General features: G+C 36.5%; 2 protein-coding genes across 3 annotated transcripts in view; one reads left to right on the top strand and one right to left on the bottom strand.

Annotated features, from left to right (window-relative positions):
• Window positions 1-11,057, bottom strand: part of slc38a5b (solute carrier family 38 member 5b) — a 24,247-nt gene extending 13,190 nt beyond the window's left edge. The window contains exon 1 of one of the 2 annotated variants that reach the window (XM_082189324.1): window positions 10,847-11,057. The gene's annotated coding sequence lies outside the window, so the exon portion shown is untranslated. Of the gene's footprint in view, window positions 1-6,809; window positions 6,967-10,846 lie in introns of those variants that run through there. The other variant, XM_082189323.1, reaches the window with a different exon arrangement.
• ccdc22 (CCC complex scaffolding subunit CCDC22) lies at window positions 7,706-21,808 on the top strand. The gene is made up of 16 exons (XM_082189294.1): window positions 7,706-8,928; window positions 9,074-9,251; window positions 9,611-9,743; window positions 12,307-12,413; window positions 12,960-13,044; window positions 13,234-13,403; window positions 14,727-14,939; window positions 16,386-16,577; window positions 16,781-16,900; window positions 17,070-17,186; window positions 18,894-18,995; window positions 19,437-19,544; window positions 19,673-19,768; window positions 20,291-20,350; window positions 20,674-20,748; window positions 20,863-21,808. Exons 1-16 carry the CDS (start codon window positions 8,879-8,881, stop codon window positions 20,974-20,976), a joined length of 1,920 nt encoding a protein of 639 aa, XP_082045420.1. The 5' UTR covers window positions 7,706-8,878; the 3' UTR covers window positions 20,977-21,808.
• Window positions 21,809-23,164: the final 1,356 nt, after the last annotated feature.

Raw genomic sequence — 23,164 nt, forward strand, 5'->3', positions numbered from 1 at the left:
CCGTTTTTGCGGTCGCTCTATATATTTCTATGGCATTGCTGTCCAGGAGTAATTCGCTTTTGAAGTGGATTTACTTAATGTAAAGTTAACGAAAGTTATCATGAGGATTGTAATGTTTAAAGCAGATGTCTTAACAAATGCCAGTAGACCGGGAAGATTTTAAAACGAGCCGTTCATTCATAAATACTCAAGATCACTGTGAAAATACAGACCGGAAGTCAAAAGACAACGAGCGCCGCGCTGAAAAGGGGCGGGGCTACATAAGGTCTATAGTCTATAAATAATACTTAACAAAATATGCAGTTTTCAAATATAGCATTGGTGACTTAGCTTGATCTTCTGATTATGTGTTGCCGTGTCAACTGGGAGGAAGGTTTTAGGTTCTCAAAGTCACATTATGCGCCAGAAAATGCTTAACGTCATGTGAGCGCCCTATGTTTACAGTTCTGATTGGCTTGCATGGATTTATCCTTCTCCCTACACTGCCGCCCATAGGTTTGGCATAGTTATGATGGCGCTCGACGGCGTATTTATGCGGGTTGATGTAAATGACAGCTTTTTTGAAAAGGATGTTGTGTGCACAATGTTATTATTGAAAATGGAGGGGGGGGGGGGGGGGGGGGGGGGGATATTTGTTTCTCTAAATACCCGGCTATGTGTAAATGTGGCCTTATGTGTACACGATGAATACAGCGTTGTAACCTAACCACCATTAACCACCACCAATAATCGCAATAAGCTCTGCGTTTTGCTTTCGATAAGAAACAAAGTGTAATCTAACAAATTCTGTTAATTATTAAAATTATCACGAAATTCAAACAATAAATGCTTTTTTGGTGTGGCGTGACAGATCACTGCCCATATCCAGGCCTCATCTGGGAATCTCAGTTCTGGGAGCGGCAAAGGTCATATGGGCCATATCTGGCCCACACACATCAAGCCGGTTTTAGTGTGAGTTGTGACTTGCTGTGTATGGCCCAAATGTGGCCCACATGACCTTTGCCGCTGCCAGAAAAGGGCCATTTGAGCCATAGTTGGCCCAGTTGAGGCCCGTATGTATGCTTGCCAGCCACACTCGATGTGGGTGCATAGGTGCCTCAGTTCAAGCGGCAGTGCCGAGCGCGAGTGAACGCGATCATCTCTTCCTCTTTAAAACCAGTTACAGAATAAACATGAATGAACATCTGAAGGTACAGTATGTTAAAAGACACAGTACTTACTGAAACGTATCATATCTTGTGTAATCGCTCAATCAGTGTTTCAACAGTGGAAAGACGTCAATAAAACAGCTTGTAAACAATGTCATGTAACATTATTTACCTCAGGCAAGTCATTCAGTGTCCACAGCTTGTTAGTTCGCTAGAGAAATGAAACTCTTTCGCTAAATATATGCACAATATTAGCCTATATATTATATTTTACTTAACCTCTTAATGTCTTAATTATTTAATGTATGTTTAAAATATCTGTCATTAAATTGACAGAAACTTAGTAAATGATTATATTTCAACAACGAATTGGAGTAAATAAATATAGTAAAGTGTTACCAATAGCACAAACCAATTTAACCAAAGAGTATTGCATGAGTTTTACAACCAATATGTCATGTTACATTGCTGGTGGCACGAGTCATTGGGGTCATGTGTATACTATAGGTTGAAACCAACTGGACAACATTCCAGAAGGGAAGCGTTTGTTAACGTGCTCAGCTTTACTCTTAAAACAGAACACCACTCATCACTTCTCAATGGTTTCATCAACCAGCAACTTGAACATTTCTACATAGCAAAGTTTTTATAAATGAACACCAAAAACATTTTCATGGAAAAATCCCCTATATAAATTATATTTGTCAGCTGCAAAACGTCACACTTGTGTATTCGCCAAGAATTTCACCCTGAAGGCAGCTAGCCTACAGACAAGAGGAGAAAGAGAACTTCTCTGCGACAAGACCACCTCGTATGTGCCCAACACCACTCCCAATAACTGCCTGATCAAGTGTGAAATATACTAGTGTGACCAGATTGACTTGTTACCTGGGACAGCTTACGTCAATGCAGCACTAGATGACTGTTTGTAATGCTTCTATGGATCTGATTTTAAATGCTAAATTTTACTTGGCCCAGACAACCTTTCCACTTAACTGTCAGAGAGTCACTGAGTTATTTGTTTAAACAACTTAGCACTCAGTTAAAACATGCAGGGTGGGTAGTAGGGACATTGAGGGGCTGGGAAAAAGAGAAAAAATAGAAAGAGGTGGGGGAAGGTAGCAAAGAGCGCTGTGACATTGAATAACTTTTAACCCTTTACTCCTACGAATAGTAAAATAAAACACTGTTCTCAGCTTTCAGACTGGAGGGGAAAACAAAAAACAACATTTAACCATATAATCATGCACAAATAGGTTAGTTAGTCAAATGGCTTATCAACTTGATTCATCCAATTATAGCAGTATTTTTGGTGAAAATTAAACTGTCACTTAGCAGAAGCTAACCAAATTAGGCAGATGCCTACATGGTTGGTGAACATGACATGACCCTTATGACCCGTATGACCCTTAAACCATGGTAAAAGAACAAGGCAAATGAAAATACTATGCATACTGAATTAAAAGTGAACATACTATGCATACTGCACAATATGTAAAAATGTTGGATTAAAATAACCAAAAACCACTAGAACAATGTTATATTTTGTTGACTTGTGTATCCCAAATGTTTCCAACAATGTTGAAATCCAGAGAAATTAGCTATTAATGACGTCACATCTGCGCTACCCTTGATTTTTTGGAACGCACAGAGTCACTTTTACATAACTTTCAACACACTCAAATGTATTTTTAGGACGATTGATTTGACCAAGTAAAACATCGCTGCGTTACCCCACAACTATAATTTGTCAAATAAAGTGACCTCTATAGTAATTCAGCACTTGTGGCTATTTCATTAGAATGAAATAAAAGAATGTGAATTTAAGTGATCAAACGTAACAGGCGAATGTTAAACGTAACTGTAATTGTAAAATAAACAAACAACAAAACAAAAGGAGCACCACAGTAACGTTAATAAAACTTTAATACATTAGCTCATCCATGAAAACGATCCTGTCCATCGGCTGTGGAGGTGAAGATTCCACGTGATTCCATGCTCATTCACGGCATCATCAATCTATGCTTTTATTATTGTTTTGAATAACCTCTAGCTGCGAAAACGTACATACTGTGCCTTTAATTAAATGTGCTTTGTGAAGTGAAATGTTAATCATCGAAACATAAACATTTTAATTTACTTTTGAAACTATGCAGTTCATGATACAATGAAATATTTATATTTCAAATAAATGCTGTTCTTTTACACTCTTTATTTATCAAAGAATCCTAAAAACTTTTCCACAAAAATATTCAGCAGCACAACCGTTTTCAACATTGATAATAAGAAATGTAACCTGAGCACCAAATCAGCATGTTAGAATGATTTCTGAAAGATCATTTGACACAAGGATCAGCAGCTTTGTCATCACATAACTTGCATTTTAAAATATATTCAAACGGTTATTTTAAATTATAATAATATTTTTATTGTATTTTTGATCAAATAAATGCAGCTTTGGTGAGTGTAAAAGAGACTTAAAAATAAATAAAATAAAATAAATTTTGTGACCCCAAACTTTTGAACAGTACTGGTGAATTCAGGTTGATTGGGATACTTTTTCCAAATCATCTCAATGGCAAAAAGTGTCCCAATCACCCTGAATTCACCCCTAGTCTATTTTATTTGAAAATAATGTAAATATTATATTGTAAATAGAAATAGAAATATTTTATATTTAATATAAAATTGTTTTTATTTTATTTTCATTCATTTTATTATAATTTACAACTTTTTTTTTACTTTAGTATGACACTACGTTGGTACTACATTGTAACTACCCACTCTAATCCGGATCTTAACCAAAACCAACTGAGAAGCACTTAATAAAAACTGTGATCAAATACCTTTAAATCACATTTATTATGTTGCAAAAATAGTTTTTGGACAAGATTTGGCAGGTTAGCATACCCCAACGTCTGTACTATCTTTAGCCACTTACCATCAGAGCTTAACAACCGTCTCGCCACCCATTCCACTCGCATTCCTTCATCCATTTCCTGTCTTTCCACTCTCATTCTCTATAGACCCCTCTGCCTGTATGTTAACATCTCACACTATTGCTATCCATTTTAAGGCCTTGGCTAGAGGTGTATTACAGTCTTCAAATGCTCTTTTTATGGCAGACACATCAGTGTAGTCTACTTGAATTTCCAGAGTATTTCCCATGAGATAATATGATCCCTTCAGCTCAGGGGCCAATGTGTGCCAAAATTCAGGCTCAAATGAACTCGTAGTAAATTTTATATATAATACCACTAACAGAACGTGTTTTTCACATCAGTATGAATTAACTTTTAAACCCTAAAGACTCAAACAGTGAAAGTTAAAGTAAAAGACCAGGTCTGGTCATTGTTGCAGACCACACAATGCACTCGCTGATCTCTCCGCATGCTCATTTCCACGCCTGTGGCCATGTATATTCAATATGTCCAGGACATCCGTTTAAAAGAGCTACGGAAACCACTTGAGGTTTATCAATTTTGTGGGTCACAACATCAGTGTGTACATTGTGCCTTTAAAACTCCTCTAAAAAAAAATTAGACACATTCCTTTTCATTTTCCACCTGATAATGATTTCCTCTACTTTTCCTTTCAGATAACAGTGGTATGTCGACATATATTGTGGGATTATTCATCTGTGATGTTTTTTTCTCACTCTAGCCAAAGAACTTTACATGCTTCAAAGATTAAAATACAACAGGAAGTGCTTCACCAAAGTGCAGTCAACAGCTAAAATTGCTTTACATTTTATTATGTTGTTAGGTCACGCTCTCACCAGCACAAACTCCACAAAATTAAACTGTTGTTCTTTCTGGTAAATTCCTTTACAAAAAAAATAAAATAAAAAATAAATTCAATTAAATTTTTTAATTAAAAAACATTTAAGCTAAAGTTAACATATTAAAATTATTTTATATTCAGATACTATAAAAAAGCCAATTGAAGACTGAAAAGTGTAACCACTAAGGTCACATGCTATCAATACCTTGCTCTGTTTGAGCATCCTGACCAACCCGACATATCAACATTAGCTCAACAAATGGCATGAGTTTAGGGCAGGACTATCTGCTTGGCTGGCCAATGGCAGATAAGGAAAGTACATTGAAACTTGTTTTTAAAAAGTTGCTGCGTCTAAAACCACATCGTTTTGGAGTATGTGCTGAATTTGCTGAGGAATACACTTCTCAATCATTGGGAAAGTACTTCTTTCGGTAGGCACTGGCAGTTGTGTAGTATAAAAACATTACCATGCATCTAAAATGGCCATTGTCATCCATTGTCCTCTGACTGCTATACATACTAACAATAATAACCACAAAAATAATGCACTTGGGAGTTAACAAGTATAATTTAACCATGAAGAACCACGTTCTTGGTATCTATCAATTGCACTTGAAAAGAGTGGCTTACAGTTACAGTTCCCATGGCCTCATTTGGGATTGCAATTTTGGGATGCAAAATTCAGAGTCCCAGCAGGTGAACATCCAGGTATTGTGTAACTATACTGTTTCATGAATACTACTTGGAAAACCTAGTCATTTGACATATTGCTTTCCGCATACTATACAGAGTAGGAAAGCAAAGCGTATTCTGATTAATGATGCTACTGTCAAAACAATTACAAATTTCTACAAACTTTGTAGCGGAGTTTTCAAAAATCTTTCTTTGAAAAGTTTGCAAATATCCATAGTGAATAACTAAACTGACATTAGAAAGTTAAATGACATTTGATGTCTCTTTTCCCAAATACATGACCTAGTTGCTCTTTAAATGCCTTTACTAAAGCAATCCATTAGGGTGTACCCTTACACGTTGCGCAACAATTTTTGGATGTTTGGATATTTTGAGGTCTTCATAGTCCCAATTTAGTCTCAGATGACTTAAATGTATCACTGAATATGTAATCACTTTTACCTAGCAATATCTAGAAGAATTTGTGGAACATTGAAGAACTAAGAGAATGTGAACAATGCATGATATGCTGACATTTAACCTAAATGTTCATCAAGATTATTTTCTTACACTGTCATGGTTCAGCTTAAAAGAAATATCCCATGCCTTACAAAACCTTACAAAGAAAGAGTGACTTGTTTGTTTTTTGCAAATATGTTGGGTGGGTGCACACTGCTCTCAGTCAACAGAAAACATTTTAAAGACATGTGAATGTGTTCATATGCCCTATATTTCGAATCATTTATGTCTAGTCCATGCAAGTCCAAATCAACTAGCAGCCTTTTATATCTGGCTTGAGGTATTAGTCCTGCGATCGGATATATGACACCTGCATAACGTCATGTACAGTGTGCACAGAAAATATTTTCCTTTGCAACTCACACATGCTATTATCCTCAGTCATGTTTAGCCATATTCTTTACCACACTGTAGGGTGATTGAGGGTAACAACAAATCTTAAAACTGTCTAACCAGACATTTTTTCTTAATTGTTATAAAAAAGCCCTTTAAAAGTCCAATTAATTTCAATCAAAGAGCAAATTGTATGACGGTAAAACAGCTAGTTATAGAACACAATGAAAGCTATAATTTCTTAACAAAACTCTCCTAAGCCATTAAGCCTTTCCTGTCAACTGCAGTCTGCTGTTATAGCCCATGTGCTCAGGCAATACAACAGATACTCAGAAGAAAAAAAGACTCTCTCACCCTTTTAAATTGCAGTTGATGTTTTCTCAAAGGCAGAGCTTTTCTTGGTTGAGGTGTTGCTTTTTATCCCAGTTGTTAAAAGGTTTAAGCCCAAATAGAGAAAGAGAGAGAGAGAGGACAGTGTGGTTCCACTGAAGGGAGTAAGGCAGGAGGCAAGGGTGGGAAGCACATGGAGGAAAAAACCCTGAAAGGGAGGGAGCTTCTCAATGCGTCTCAAGTTACTTGTGATGTCATGAACAACTAAAGTCACTGTTGAACTCTGTTAATGCAGGCAACAGCATTCCAATCAATGGCTCTTTCACGCTTTGACATCTGTTTGTCTCTTATTCAGCACATTGATGGATTGTCCTCTCTAAAATAAGCTCCATATTTTGAGCTGGAAAAGACTAAACTTAATGCTGCCTTCACATGCTATTGGAATTATCGTAAATACTAGTTTCCTAGTTAAAAAATTGGACATGAACTCCTCAAGTCAAAATTTGAATGCGATGAGCTTGTAATCACAAGTAAATTTCCGATAGCATGTGAATTGGCAGCATAAAATAAGACAGGTAAATAAAGTTAGGTTTAATAAAATTGTAAGTGAACTCTTACAGTCTTCTCTTAACTTCCTCTGTCTATATCCTATCCTCTTTTTCATACGCATATAATTTCTTCTCTCCCTTGTCTTACTAAATGTAGCCTACAGTTCTGTCAATTCTGTCATTATTTACTCAACCTCATGTAGTTCCAAATCTGTATGACTTTCTTTCTTCCTGGGAACATAAAAGGAAAAGTTTAGCAGAATCTCTGGAGAAGACAAAAAAAGCACCAAGAAAACATCATAAAAGTCCATCTGACTTTTAATGTCAATGCAGCAAAATTTAAGATTGTATTAGCTGAAACAATAACTCTCAAATTGCATTTGCATATGTACATTTTCAAATATGCTGTGAATGCATTGTTTCAGGTATGGGTTCTTATGTCACATGACTAATCACCATACATCATGTTTAAATATGCATGCAAATGAAATTTGAGGACTGTGGCCTAGAGGCAAGATTTTAAGTAAATAAAAATGCTCACATTTTGATAGTAGGCACACAAAACTATCATTGGGCTTCGGAATTTTATTTAAAGCTTTTGCACACAAAACTATCATTGGGCTTCAGAATGTTATTTAAAGCTTTTTCATCAGGAATAATGTCAAACTTTCTTCATTGTCTTTTGTGTGTGTGTTTTCTTTTGCAAAACAAAATAGATTACTTTTTCCTCTTTAGGTAAAAAAGATGGACCATATGAATGGAAACAATTCAGTATATAGGCTAAAAAGAAATGGATACTGTATATTATTTTGATGTTGCCTGGTATATAATAGATTTTAATAACCTGTTGTATATTGAAAAAGATTTTAGGCAGGGGAAAAAACTAAATGCTTAGATCTCTGAGGATTAGGCTATCTGTAGGCTGTAAATCATAATAGGCTACTAATTTATTCGTGTCGAGTTTAAGGAATATATAGACAACTATTGAAATTCAGTCGTAATAATATTGACGACAGATGCATTCAGATCAATATAATCAGCTAATAATAATAATAAAGTCAAAATCATCGGATTTTCTCTCAAGCCTACAAAAACATCTCAAACATTTCAGCGCACGTGCTTACGCGTCGGTCTCGTCACGAGACCTGAAAGCGCTGTGAATGTCGGGAACTTGAGTTTCATATGAGTAGTTCAGTATGGATGTGTCAAATGTCTAAAACTTCATGTCCCATGATACACTGCGTCGGACACTCCTAGGTAATGACTTCCTCTCCAGAAAAAGCTGATTTTGAAGAGACTGGGTGAAAAAAGCTGTTATTTTGGTACGCCGTTTTGTTGGAGGATGTGGTAAATAGCTCTTTACGGTTCATTTGAAGCTGCGTTTTGAAATGTAACCATGGCAACCGAACTGTCGTCCTGGTTAGCAGCCCTGCACAGGCTGTAGTGAAGGCGATGCTGATGGTTAGCTGAAGCCTTCTGATATTCATTTGCCTTTAATATTGTTACGGAAGACAGTCGAACAGCTATATCTGATCTCGTTCCGTGATGGAAGAAGTCGATAGGATTTTAATTCACTCTCTGAGACAAGCGGGCACGTAAGTATATCCGAAATCTAACAGGTCTCTTCAGTTGTGACAAGTCATTTCCTCCCTCTTTGGAGTGATTTGCATCTTGGTTCAAGCCAAACTTATCTTATGTCCATGTCTGTGTGGTGGTTGTTTTCACTTTATCATCTTCCAGCGACATTGATGAGGATGTACAGAGTGTGAAGCAGTTCACCAGTGAGCTGATCGTGGAGGCGGTGGTGAGATGCCTGCGTGTGATCGACCCTGCGCTGGGCAATGGATTGTCCCACTCGCTCCCCCCTGGCATGTCTGCCCGCTTCAGACTGGGCATGAGCCTGGCACAGGCCTGTCAGGTGAGAGACACGGTGCCTGGACGTGCTTCTGACTGCTAAACTTAACTTCACCTGACCCCTATCAACTGACTGAGTCAGCTGATGATGACCAGTGAAAATGCATTACTGGTGATGAATAAGCACTTTTGTTTTTTTTAAACTTTGAGTAAATGTGTTACAGTGTGGACAATTATACCTTGTATATAAATTATGAATAAAGTTTTTCATGAAGAATATATGGGTCCTATGACTGCAGACAATAGATACCGCAGACGTTTCTCTGCAATTGATCTTCCACTATTGCATTAATCAAAATATTTGTTATTATTGTAATTTCATCTTTTTTCGCAGTTATTATATATGTTGTTATATATGTTTAGGATGTGGGCTTTAAAGGAGAAATTGGCTACCAGACATTTCTCTACAGCAATGAACCAGAGATTCGCTCTCTGTTCATGTTTCTGGTTGAAAAGCTGCCCAGAGAGAGTGCAGAGGCCTCTGACCAGCCTGCAGGTACATTTGACTACTGATTTTTTCATTTATGTATTTGGCATATGCTTGTTATTGATATTATACTCTGCATGAAATGAAGATTCACTAACTTGTATCAACAACAAACTTCTATCTGGTGACGTATGCTGGATTTCTCCAATTATTTAGTCCACTTTAACCCGGCCCCTTTCTTAAATTCAGCCTTAAAGGTAGGGTAGGCAAGATTGACTGAACCCTAAACAAGTTTTGTCACAAAAAGCCGGAATTGTCCACTGTCAATTCATCGCAAGTTCATGTTTTACAGCAGAAACCGACAAGCACCCTTGTTGTTTGTGAACACAACCCGATAAGTCAGTTTTAGCGAATCAGCATACAGTATTCAGGTCAGGTGACAAGGCTGTTAGCCCAAGATGCGCTAACTGAGAGGAGTTTCGTCAAAGCTGACTAAAAGTGATCGAGGATGGATCATTTCAACGAACTTGATGAACCCGTGATATCTTCTTCGGGGCGTAAAATAAAAGCTGAAACTTTTTCACATAGCCTTGCTAAAGCAGCACGTTAGTGGTGAGGGAAAAGCTCCCTGTATTGCGTGGAATCGCAACGACAAAGTTTGTCAGGCATCTATGTCAGCTGAGGAGATTAACATTACAAAGATTAACCGAGTGTTTTATTATGTATCATAGCAATTATTTGGTTTTGTTTAACTGAAACATTAAATGTGGAGTTATCTGCTCTTGCTAAAAAAACTGACTTTTAATATATACAAAACATACTTTCAATGAACTTTAATTTTGTAAGTTACCTGTATTTTTTTTTTGTTATTATTACTTAATTAAAACAACCCAGCTGCAGTTTGATTGATATTACTTGGAATGCACAATAATAAAAAAATGTCCCAATTGGGAGAGGGTGTGCAATTTTCAAAGAGTTTAATTAAACGTTCATGTTATATATTTTGGTTGCATTTGTGAGATAAAAATGTAACTGGTCCAATTTACACCCCTAGAATGCGCACAGCAGAGTTGGCAAAGCGTCACGAGATGGGAGACGGCTTTAAACTACCTCATGACTCAAAGCACATAACATTACAATAATAATGAACATAAACAACTTAGCGTACTGACCTATATCACCTGACTGCTGCAATTTCGGCGTTGATAGTGTTGCCATTGTAACGCATAAATTCGAGTCATGAGCTGCTCCGAGTATAATGTCACAGGTTTCCGTCTCTTCCAAATTACAGTAGTTATGGCGTGAACACAGCATAAGCTCGTTGTTTTGGTTCAGGAGGAACTGTAGGTGGCTGCTGTTTTGGTTGTGGTGCTCGGTGACTGACGTTTGTCTAACTATGCATAGCATGAAACACGCTGATGACGTGTGATGTCTGCGTGAGCACGGTGCGCGAAGGTATGGAAATACATACATTGACAGGCAGGTAGGACATTGTGCTTTTATCGACTGGATGAACATTTTATGGTCCTACACCTTCCACAGACAATACATATATACATATAAATACATTTAGACCACTGATCTTTGTGATTGCTATCAGGATGTGAAGAGACTTTCAACCAGCATAACAAAAAATGATTCTAAAAAACAAATCGCCTACTCTGCCTTTAAGCTTGCATTCAGATTTACCTCCATCCAACCAACAACCGGCGAATAGAACCAAGTTCCCATCCTATATGTTTTTCAATAATTGCATTTTATCCAAGTTTCACTTAGATGTATCACGATCAGTCACTACTTACGTTTCATTGCAACTTTAACAACCAGTTGCAATACAGATGGTAAAACTGAAATCTAGCGACTAGTTCTTTCTCTGAAAGTATGGTAGCCCGTTTTCTCCACAGAATAAAAAAAAAAGGTAGTTGCGACTCTTTTATCTCACAATTCTGACTTTATTTCTCGCAATTCCAAGTTAATGTTGTGCAATTTTGAGTTCTGAGAAATCTGTAACACAGACCTTCATAAATACCAACCTTTCAATCAAGTATCTTTCAATCCACATTCATTATCATTCCCTCACTATAATGAATGACGTAATAGTGATTTGCAATGATTCACCTAATATTAAATCTGGTTTGACTCAACGTTTTTTTTTGTAGACTTTTCAACACCAGAGATGAGTTTCTGGCTGTGTAATAATAATGAAGTGGTGTGGTTGGGCTGTGTTCTTCATGCTGGGATCAAAGGGTAATGTGATTAACTAGGCTAGGGTGTTAATCTAACAGCTTAAAGTGCTGATTATACCCAGCTTTCTTCAATAAAACTAGAAATTATTTATTTTCTCCCTCAGTTCTACATTCATTCATTTAACACTCTTGATTGCATAAGAATTGCATTAAAATGTTTTATTATCTTGGAAAGCATCCAGTCAACTTCAGGTAATAGCATATTAACTCAATCATAAACTCAGTGGGAATGCATACAGACTCACTATCGCAAACATGTTTTTTTGTTTCCTTGCCATTTTGGAATCACATGTTGTTCCTGATTACTGGATTAAATGAAATTTTTTGATGAGGCTAGTTTCTCAGAATAGTCTGATTGTCATCTACATTTATATCTCCTCTCTTAGGGAAGTCTGCGCTGTTGCAAAGAGCAATTGCTGCCCAAATTAGAGCGCAGTTGTCAGTGCCTTGGCTCCCTCCGTCCTGTAGACTCCCCATTCATCGTAAAACACAGGTACCACAACATGCCTACACCTTGAAATCCCAGGCTTTTATGCAGCACTCTAGGTTTGAAATACATTAAAGGCCTGTTCACACTAAGGACGATAACTATAGCGATTAAGATGTGGTTCTAAATGTAAAAGAACAGCAGAGTCCACACCACAATTATAACGATATAGAGAAACATTATCGTTGGAATCAAGTTTCACATCAAATTTTTCCAGATGATAAACGATAAAAACATTGACAGCCATTCACAATCCATCCTTCTTTAAAGAGCACCCGGATTTAAAGGAGCAGACAACATAACTGCAGCGCATGCTTATAATAAACAGAACTATATTGTTCCTTGGTGTGGATGATAATATAGTTATCATCATAGTTATTGTTCTTGGTATGAATGGGCCTTTACTCTAGTAACTCTACAAATATTAATATCATGTTGATATGGTTGAAGAATTGATACACTATTGCCATGATACATTATGTACAGTTATAGAGGTGAAACTGCCTCCATGCTGCCTAACTACCTGACAAATGTGTGTGAATGTAATTTCAGAGTTCCGGCCCATGTCACAGTTTCCACGCCCAGCCCCTGAGCCTGCCATATTCAGTGAAGCTCTCTTCCAGGAAACAGACTAAAGGCATGCTCAGTTTCTCTTACTTAACCCCTGGGGTTTGCTGTGATATGTCTTATACATTATGGTATTGCCCTTGTTGCCACTTGCCCCAGAAGTGTGACTACACCTTTAAGGAATTTGACAAAATGATTTTACTTCTTATGACTCATTCAGCTAACATTGTCTTTGATGTTTCTTTGTGAATTCTCTCAGAGGTGCAAGAATACTGGAGGAATTATTTGCTGCCTGTGACCTCCCAACCTTCCCAGCATGCCTCAGTGCCAGCGTCCCTCCTGGAGAACCACATCTCTGAACTTAGTGCCGCTCAGGAGTGGGAGAGTGAATGGAACAGCCAAGGCCTCCTTTCGAGACTTACACCTGAGGTTATTCTGTTTCCCTTCATGTTTAAAGGGAGAGTTCAGCCAAAAATTTTGATTCTGTCATTATTATATTGTAGTTCAGTGATAATTTTGACATCTGTCCAAGGTATCCATGTCGTTCGTGTTCATCAGTGTTTTTTGTTTCATTTATATACTATTATTGTATTTTATGAATAGTTTTATTTGTTTATTTTTTGGTATTCATTTTAATTTTTGTTTATTTTAAATACATTTTATTATGAGCTGATGTCTTTATAATTTTTATATTTTTAAATGTCTTTCATTTTTATTTCAGTTACTTGCTAAGACAACATTTTGTAAATTTCAATATTTTTTAGGTTTAAAATTGACACTTTATTTCAATTACCAAACTTTTTTATTAGTTTTAGTTTTCTTTAACAATGTTGATTTGTGAATGAACGATTTGTTTAAGTTTAATCAAAATAATGGTTTGAATAGATTTGAATGATTCATTCACGGCTGTTAGTTCCTCACAGAAAGCTTTTGTATGATGCTTTTTTTAAAAAAATTATTTTAATTTAATTTTTTTATAAAGCTTGAGAGCTCCACTCTTCATTCACTTTCCTTATGTTGAAAAATGACCAGATATTCTTTTAAAAAAAGGTTTGGAACAACATAAGGGTTAAATTGTCAGGCATTTCAATTAAATTCAGCTCAGTGTACTCATACAGAGAACCTTTTTTTATAGCCTCAGCATGACATCTCTCTAGCATGATGTCTAGGCTCCCTGTCTTGATAACAACAATAACATTAACATGTAAATATTTTTGCTGCCGCCTTGCTTTCCTTGATAGAGTCTCTGTGCTAAAGGCATGTATCAACATGAGGATGGAACACAGAGATGTCTTTCACACAAGTGTGACATTTAGCATGTATGTGTCTTGTGACTGTACTGCTGCCCTCTCACATCTTAGTTCCACATTCTCACCTCACCTGCCCTCCAACATACACACTGGCCTATTGTCTGACCCCAGGAAGTTCTCCAAGGGTCCGGCACGTATTTTATTTCTAAATCACAAGGCTTTATCGGCATTTGTAACTTATTTCTGTTCACTCTTTTATCGGCAGTGCTTTGAGAATAGTTTTGGGTCTGAAAATAACCACAGAATATTTAAGATTTAGAGTTTATTTAGATGGTCATGATTTTCTAAATAAACTGTAATATTCAACCAAAGAGATATAATTATGTTAATGATTTCATTTGGTGATTTTTAAAGTCTTTTACTGGAGATTTTGATTTATTTAATCATTTTGATTCCTTGTTCTCAGTTTGCTTAACTCACTCTTGTTATCTTGTCTCTTCAGGAGTACAGATCCAGGAAAAAAGCTCGACTGCAGAAGCGGATCGAGGAGCAGCTAAGAGCGGCAGCTCAGCCTCGACCTGATGCACACGGAGCCACACGCTCGACTTCTGACCTTGCTGAGCTTCTGCTATCATTCGGTGGTGTCTCCACTGGGGGAGACGTGCTGACCAAAGGCACACGCTTCACCCATACAGAGAAATTCACCTTTACACAGGTACCTGTCAGAGATTGTTTACTCAAACTGTGATGTGCCAGGGTTCCCACACACTGGAAAATCTTGACATTTCTAATGCTGTTTTTCAGTCATGGAAAATTTAGTACATGTCGTGGAAAATAGTGACATGACTGTGTTACTAACAAGATTATCTTAAAGTGTAGAAATTTTGGGACTGCAGCTTGCCAGACATGGAAATGTACCAGAAATATGTGCCAAGAGAAATATTTGTCTAAAATATTTTGTGTTAAGTGAGAAGTAGAGTGCTGATGCATGATGTCATTTTGTGTACTGACTGACTTTAGATGGGTTGCAGTAAAAACACGCTAAAAATAGCGGCCTGTCAGGCTACGTCTACATTAATCTGGATGCATTTGATAATGGCGTTTTCATTTCAAAACGCTCTCCGTCCACACTAGCATTTTCAAGCTTTTTTCAAAAGTTTCTTATCCACACAGAAACATCGGAAAACGCTAAATTCACCTTACTGCACATGCGTTAAACCTCGTAAAAGCTCACTGAGACGATACAGACAGAAGAGACATGATAAAGTTCTCGTGCTATTCTATTTTATTTAGAAAATATCTTACATTCACAGGTCGCTCTGTCACCATTATATGTTCTCTTGCTGCAGGACAACAATTGTGGTAAAGTTTCTGTCATCTTTGCAAGTCCGCAATATGAGTGTACAAAGTATCATATATTTAGCAACACTGAAAGTGAATAGCACATAACAGGCACAATAGCGGTATACATCTTTTGGTTCAATATGTGTAACATGACTAAAAATACGAAAATATATTAGTGTGGACTAGGCCTCAGAAGGCTGTCATGTAATTTAGGCTGAGACAAACAGACAGTATTTATAATTCTGATAATATGCTTTCTCAGTAGGACTCTGTGATTGGTCATTACTGTTTTTCACCTTTCTTAGGTTGTATGATTATTCTAATGGACTATAATACAGCTTTATAAAAAATAAGTTAACCTTTAAAAACACAATTATTATTATTATTATAAACATAATTATATAGTAATAATATATTCATAATGTGTATTATGTTGACTAATGGGCTATAACAGTTTTTTTTTTTTTACAATTCATAAACCCAAAATTAAACAAAATTATTACTGTATTTATCACTTATATAGTAATTCATAATGTTTATTATGATTGAATTGCTGCAGTCTAATGATTGTTTAGTAAACAGTTATTACATTTGCATACTTGTTATTGGACCCTTTTGTACAAAAAGTACAAAAGATCAGTATTCGTCAATCTCTACTTGAATAACTTCAAGTTATTTTTGGCATTATTAAAACTATCACCAAAAGTTAAGTTTAGATATTTTATCCAGTTAATTGTGTTTACTTGGAGATCCATCTTGAAATGTTTAGGCTCTTAACTAAAAAGCCAAATTAAAGTAAAAGACCAATTATTTTTAGGAACCTGAGAAAGCAGCCCAGCAGATGGCAGCAGCAGCAAGTGCATTACCCAGCCCTCACCAATCAGAGGAGGACCTAAAGGCCCAGCAGGAAGCAGAACTTTCGGCTCTGCAGCAACAGTTGCAGCAATTGTCAGTTCAAATGGAAGAAGTGGGTGGAGACATTAAGCAGCTCACTGTGTCCATCCAGCAGGTAATGACCAATCAGATAATATGAAATGGGATGCTGACATTATATCACATTACATATATTGTATCACATAAATAGTGATGTAACGGTAATATTATGGGGAAATATTTCTCAGATTTCGAAAATTAATTGGGGAAAAAGTTAAGCAGTTTTTTATTTTATTTATAATTGATACGTCTCTTTTTCCTTTGCATTAATGTCTGCAGGTGTCAGATGAGCTGCAACAGAAAGAAGTGAGTAATGCCGAAAAGGAGAATTCGGTCAAAATGAAGAGACAGACCATTGACCTACTGCCTGACGCTGAAAACAACCTGCTCAAGTTACAGGTAGACCAGTTACACCACTTACAAACCTGTACCACCCCTCGTACTTCATGACCAAAAGCAACGGGAATAACAGGACAGTGCAAACAGAATGAAATTGTATGTAATTAGCCTGTGATGACGTGTAATGACATGTTTCTTCTCGTATGTCCTGTGTGTTTGTGTTTGGTAGACTGTGGTAGAGGCCAGCTCTAAACGAGTGGTTCATTTGGCCTCTCAGTGGGAGAAACACAGAGTCCCGCTGATTGATGAGCACCGCAGACTAAAAGAGCTGTGCAGCAACAGAGAGGTACCTTGTGTTACCCTAATGTATTCTACAGCGTTATAGCATCTACACTCGTCAAAGTCTTACATGCACTCCTGTCTAAACAGCCAAATATGTAGATATTAATCATTTCAGTTAATTATCCCTGATTAATAACAGGCTAATTAATTGATCCTGCATAAGTGTAATAATGAGAATTTATGAGTAGGGCTGCACATTATGGGGAAAAAGCGATTTTTCTGATTAAAAACTACAATTGGGATATAAAATGTGATATTATCTTTATCTTGTTTGTAGGGCTGCACAGTTTGGCCCAAAATGTTGTAATTATATATAAATATGACTATAGTAATTATAATTATTTTATTATGATTATTATTATTTAGAAGATTAAAAATAAGAAATATTGCTATTGTAATATTTATGGCTGTCTTAATTTCTTAATTTTCAAATATTAAACCATTAAAGTGTTCACCCAAAAACCTCAAGCCATCCTAGGTGTATATGACTTTCTTCTTTCAGCCAAACACAATATATTTAAAAAAAATATCCTGGCTCTTCCTAGCTTTATAATGGGAGCGAATAGTAACTAAAATTTTGATGCCCAAAAAGCGTATCCATCCATCATAGAAGTAATCCATCATAAGGTTCCAGGGGGTTAATAAAGGCCTTCTGAAGGGAAGCAATGCATTCTTCTAAAAAAAATATACATATTTATAACTTTATAACTATAATTACTGGCTTCCGGTAACGGCCGTGCGTGAGTTGATTTCCGGTGGAAGAGTGACCCGATCCATGACGTAGGAGTAGCGTAAGCTTGAACGCGTGTGGTTTAATCAAATAGGGCTGGGCAACAAACTCAAGCTCCTTTTCTCTTTTATCGAATTACTCCGACATTTCTTTTTAAAAAGTCTCATTTTAGACTTCAATTTGTGACCGGTGTTTTGTTTTGATCTATCCTCTGCGCTTCAGCGTTCGTCATGCGTCAGGTCAGAGGTCACTTTTCCACTGGAACTAGACTCGCTTAAGGCTGTTCAGGAAGCCAGTGATTATAGTTTATAAAGTCATAAATACGGATTCGCTTCACAAGGCCTTTATTAACCCCCTGGGACCATATGGATTACTTTTATAATGGATGGATGTGCTTTTTGGGCTTCAAAATCTCTATTCATTCCCATTACTATTCATTCCCGTTATAAAGCTTGGAAGAGCCAGGATATTTTTTTAATATAACTCCGATTGTGTTTGGCTAAAAGAAGAAATTCATGTACACCTATGATGGCTTGATGGTGAGTAAATTATGGGATACTTTTCATTTTTAGGTAAACTGACCCTTTAAGATTTTGTTAACAACAGCCGGTTTATAAACTCTTACAAGTTTGTGATGTTGGGTGGTGCACGTTTCATTTCCAAAATACGTTAGAAGTGAGCCAAAATCAGAACACATGAAGATATTTATGATGTGGAGCATAAATTCCACACAAACTGAAAACATGACCTGTTTTGAGACACTGAAAACTGGGTCATCAGCTGCTCAGATGTAAAAGAACACAGTGTCACGTTTCACTCTGAAACGCACAGCACATATATTTATGTAATTAAATCGCAGCCTTTTTTGATAATCGCACTAACCCATATCGCGATGTTACCATTAATCCTGCAACCCTATATTAGATTTTGACTGCATTTTTTGCTTTCACGAAGTGACCAGTAATGTAAACTTTCACTTAGTCTGAGTCCTCCAGGAAGCTGTCAGAGATCAAAGACCTGCATGACAAAATCAGACAGTCTGCTGAGGAGGCCAAAAAGAAGGAAAGTCTTTACAAGCAGCTGGTACGTTTTCATTTTATTACCCCTCTCCTTGCTTTTCAGTCATCCAGAAAATACATTTAGCGCTACACCATGTCCTAACCAGTCAAAGAACAAAAACAAAGTGTCGAATGCCATCTGTCCCATGGACATGAGGTTTTGTCCGCATCAACCACCACTTGGTTTCTATATATGCTGCATATCAGCATCTTTATATCAGCTGTGTATCCTCACCCCATTGGAAACTTTGTATATTAAACTGTATTTAAACTGTGTATATAATAAGCTGCATTACATTACTCTTTATTAAACATCAAATATGTTCCAATTGGACAGACAAATGTACACATGGTTAGGATATGGTCAAAGAAAGCATTTAAGTGTTAGTTTTGTCTTAAGATCTTCTGTTTGTTGGTTTAACATGCAGCATGTTTGCGTACTCCCCATCCTAATGTTTTTCCACAGCTAACCGAGTATGAAACACTGTCTAAAGATGTGTCTCGCTCAGCCTATACCATGAGGATCTTGGAGATTGTAGGCAACATAAAGAAACAGAAGGAGGAAATCACTAAGGTCTTTGTTGGAGTTTATCCTTTATCTAGCCCTCAATAAAATACTTCATCTGAGTTCATGACGTGTTTGAAGTTGGCAGGCCTTTAGAAGCCTTTTGACCTCTGACCTTATTATTCGACCCCCTGCAGATTTTGTCAGACACAAAGGAGTTGCAGAAAGAGATCAACGGCCTGACGGGAAAACTGGATCGAACATTTGCTGTCACAGATGAACTGGTGTTTAAGGTCAGTTCTATATATTGTGGGGTCCAAAAGTCATAACATATAACATTTATACACTACCGTTCAAAAGTTTGGGGTCTGTAAAAGTGTTTCGTGGTTATGAAAAGTATTTTATGCTCACCATGGCTGCATTTATTTGATAAAAAATACAGTAGAAAATATTTATAATAATTTATACATTTTCCTATTATTTTTATTTGAATATATTTTAAAATGTTTATTTCTGAGATGTTTCTAAAGAAAATTTCTTCTTATTATCAGTATTGAAAACAGTTGTGCTGCTTAATTTAATTTTTTTTTGGAAACCGTGGTATTTCTTTCAGGATTCTTTGAATAGAAAGTTTAAAAGAACAGTATTTAAAAAAAAAAAAAGTCTTTACTGTCACTTTATGATCAGAATAAAATTATTTATTTCAAAATAAATACTTATTCATTTTATGTTGTAGTGTTTTTTTGAGTGATCGTTGTTTTGTTTTTAAAACACTGAATTCAGTATTAAAACTCTGAAATCTTTTCAAACTGCAGGATGCCAAGAAAGATGAATCTGTCCGCAAGTCTTACAAGTACTTGGCTGCCTTACATGAGGTATGTGTCTGCATATCAAATATGATCCACAAATCAATGTGATAAAATATATTTTGTTGTCACTGGTCTTGATATTTGTCAATGAACAAAATATACTTTAGTCCTGAAATGCAGGTACTGTGTTTGAACCACATTTTTGTCTCATGTGACAAGGCCTGCAAAGGACAAGCAGCTTGTGTACCTTCAAAAAACATTATAGATAGCAATGGCACATAATGCGGTGGCGTGTGCTTCTTAAGCTCAGGCCATTAGCAGTGCTTTAGTGCTCTACACAACTTAACTGAAGTTAATGTCATTGGTATTTTTTTTTTTTGTGCTCTCAGAACTGCACTCAGCTAATTCAGACCATTGAGGACACAGGAACCATCATGAGAGAAATCCGAGATCTTGAGGAGCAGGTGTGAAACCATTAATTTTTTTAATGGATTTTCATTTGTGAAAACTAAGCAAACATCATTTCATTGTCACTTTTCAAATGTGTCATCAGTTTAATGTGTTTCTTCATTTTGTAGATTGAGACAGAGAATGGAAAAAGGACAGTTAGCAATCTAGAGAAGATTCTTGAAGACTACAAGGCCATTCGTCAGGAAAACTCTGCCCTTGCTGCGAAGATCCGGGAAGGTTGAGCTGTTTCTCCGTCCATGTTTGATGGTACTGCAGAGCGAAAACCCAGCCTGCTGAAATGAACGCTGCTGTGAGAGACGTCAGTTTGGCTTTCATCCGCGTCAGCCCTCCATCAGAATTAATCCTCATCACATCAGCAACTTTCAGCTTTTACTGAGGGTTTGAACACAAGAGTTTTTTGCATCAAAATGACACAAATTTGAAGAAATGTTAGTTAAAACTAATTCTGATCATTGTGATGAGATTCTGTTTTTTAACAAAAGCTTGGACTGCAATAATTTGAGAAGGACCAGTACCGCCGCTTCGGCTGGATGAGACAACATCTTTGTTATACGGTGATAACCATATAATGTACATGAAAGTGTCCGTTAACAGTGACCTCTGATTGTTGTTCATCATGTGGGTTGAGCTGCTCATGAACATTACAAGATTCAGGTGATTTGATCGAACTTGGAGAATGGTGGGCTGATAACAACTTAAAACACTCATGAACAGCTTGCCTGTTTCGTATTAAAGCATAAATTTGATATCGTATCTGTTTGTTTGGCTCTGATGGATCCATAGAACTGTTAAAATGCTAGTCATTGAAAGTTATGTCTTTGAACCTTTGTGATAGAAAAGTACTCTGTCGGGCTGATTGTAGGAAAGCTGTGTAAACACATTTAAGTGTCTGATTGACTAACACTGATGATTGTCCCAATCAAACTGGTTTTCAAAGTTTATGCCATCTTTGGAATGTTTGATTTTAGAGATTATATGGAAAAGGATGTTTTGTAATTTACCATTACTTGTATACATCTGCTCAATCTCTGAACATGATGTTCTGATATTTCACCATTTTGCCACTAGTTGTTATTGTCTTTAAATTCCCTTTTTTTTTTTTTTGGCAAAATAGTTTTGAGAATTAAGTTTTGACTCTTGAAGTGAGATATTTGACCTTTTTTGACTTTTTATTTGGGCAAAGATTAACATTTGCTGTAATAATTAGAAATTGAGTAGGGCTGCATGATTTGGGAATTGCGAATTTATATAGAAAATAATGTTTTGTAATGGCCATGACTTGTTTACATCTGTTCAATCTCTGAACATGATGTTCTGATATTTCACCATTTTGCCACCAGTTGTTATTGGTGGAAGAAATTGTCAGCTGACTGAATCTGACAAAAACGTCCCAGTCACATTTCACTCCAATTTGAAGAAAATGTATCTACTGTATATATGTTGCTTTAATGAAACCTTACAATAGTTTTAAAAAGTACAAAAAAGAACCCGTTTTTTTTTATTTTGAAATGTTTATCATTTTCCCGATTATAATGTCCAAATTAACAGGATGAAAAAAATAATAATTAACATAGTGGAAACTAAAAAATAACTGAAGTCTTTAAGGAAAAATCTATTTATTGCATTTAGATTTTGGAGTGAAATACGATACTGACATGTACTTGAAGGTTTCGAGATTAGGTTTATACAGTTTGATTAGTATTTTTTTTCTGGGACAGTGACAAAACACGCTCTCGGGAAACTGTCGCCTCTGCCACCACACTGTATACCAAACATACTCCAGTGAATTCTGTATGAATCTGAATACATGCAACAGTTATTTCCGAAAAGAACTGCTATAAAGTAGCAACATTTTGGCCACTCTACACTCTTATTTTATATTTCTTTACTGATTAGCCCAGTAAATAAGTTATGACAACTTGTCGATCAGACAAATGTGCAAAACGTGCCTTTGCTCCAAACACCTAAAATCGACTAATTGAAGACAAATGTGTGCATTCCGGATAGGCTCCTAAATAAAAATCAATTTTGCCTATCTGCTAGGATAAGAGAGTAGGATAAAGTCGGACATATGGTCAAAGGAGATAATAACATCAGCAGGTTTGTTACTGCACAAAACCCTAGTTAAATGCGTCCTGTTTGTTTCATTGTTTAGGATGCAGCGCACTCCTGAAGTCTGCAAAGGAACACGCTAAGCGTAGAACATGTTTTTGAGGCAGAACCAGTCTTCTTTGGTCACACCATGTACAGTACATACATGCGAGAATGTAGGAACAAATTCTGTTAAGCATATTCAGTCACGTAGCACATGTAGGCAGTTGCTAGGTCGTTTGACCAATCATAAAGCATGAGATATTGCAACATTTTCATGACGAAAACGTATTGGTTGGACTGGCATGTAAACACGTT

Source organism: Leuciscus leuciscus (assembly GCF_965113295.1).
Source record: "Leuciscus leuciscus genome assembly, chromosome: 13".
Classification (NCBI taxonomy): domain Eukaryota; kingdom Metazoa; phylum Chordata; class Actinopteri; order Cypriniformes; family Leuciscidae; genus Leuciscus; species Leuciscus leuciscus.

Bases quoted from the DNA above. Each gene is read 5' to 3' on its own strand.
- ccdc22 (XM_082189294.1), top strand. From the start codon at position 8,879: ATGGAAGAAGTCGATAGGATTTTAATTCACTCTCTGAGACAAGCGGGC. The intron at 14,940-16,385 runs GTACCTGTCAGA...AATTATTTTTAG, and splicing joins AGAAATTCACCTTTACACAG to GAACCTGAGAAAGCAGCCCA. The intron at 16,901-17,069 runs GTAGACCAGTTA...TGTGTTTGGTAG, and splicing joins ACAACCTGCTCAAGTTACAG to ACTGTGGTAGAGGCCAGCTC.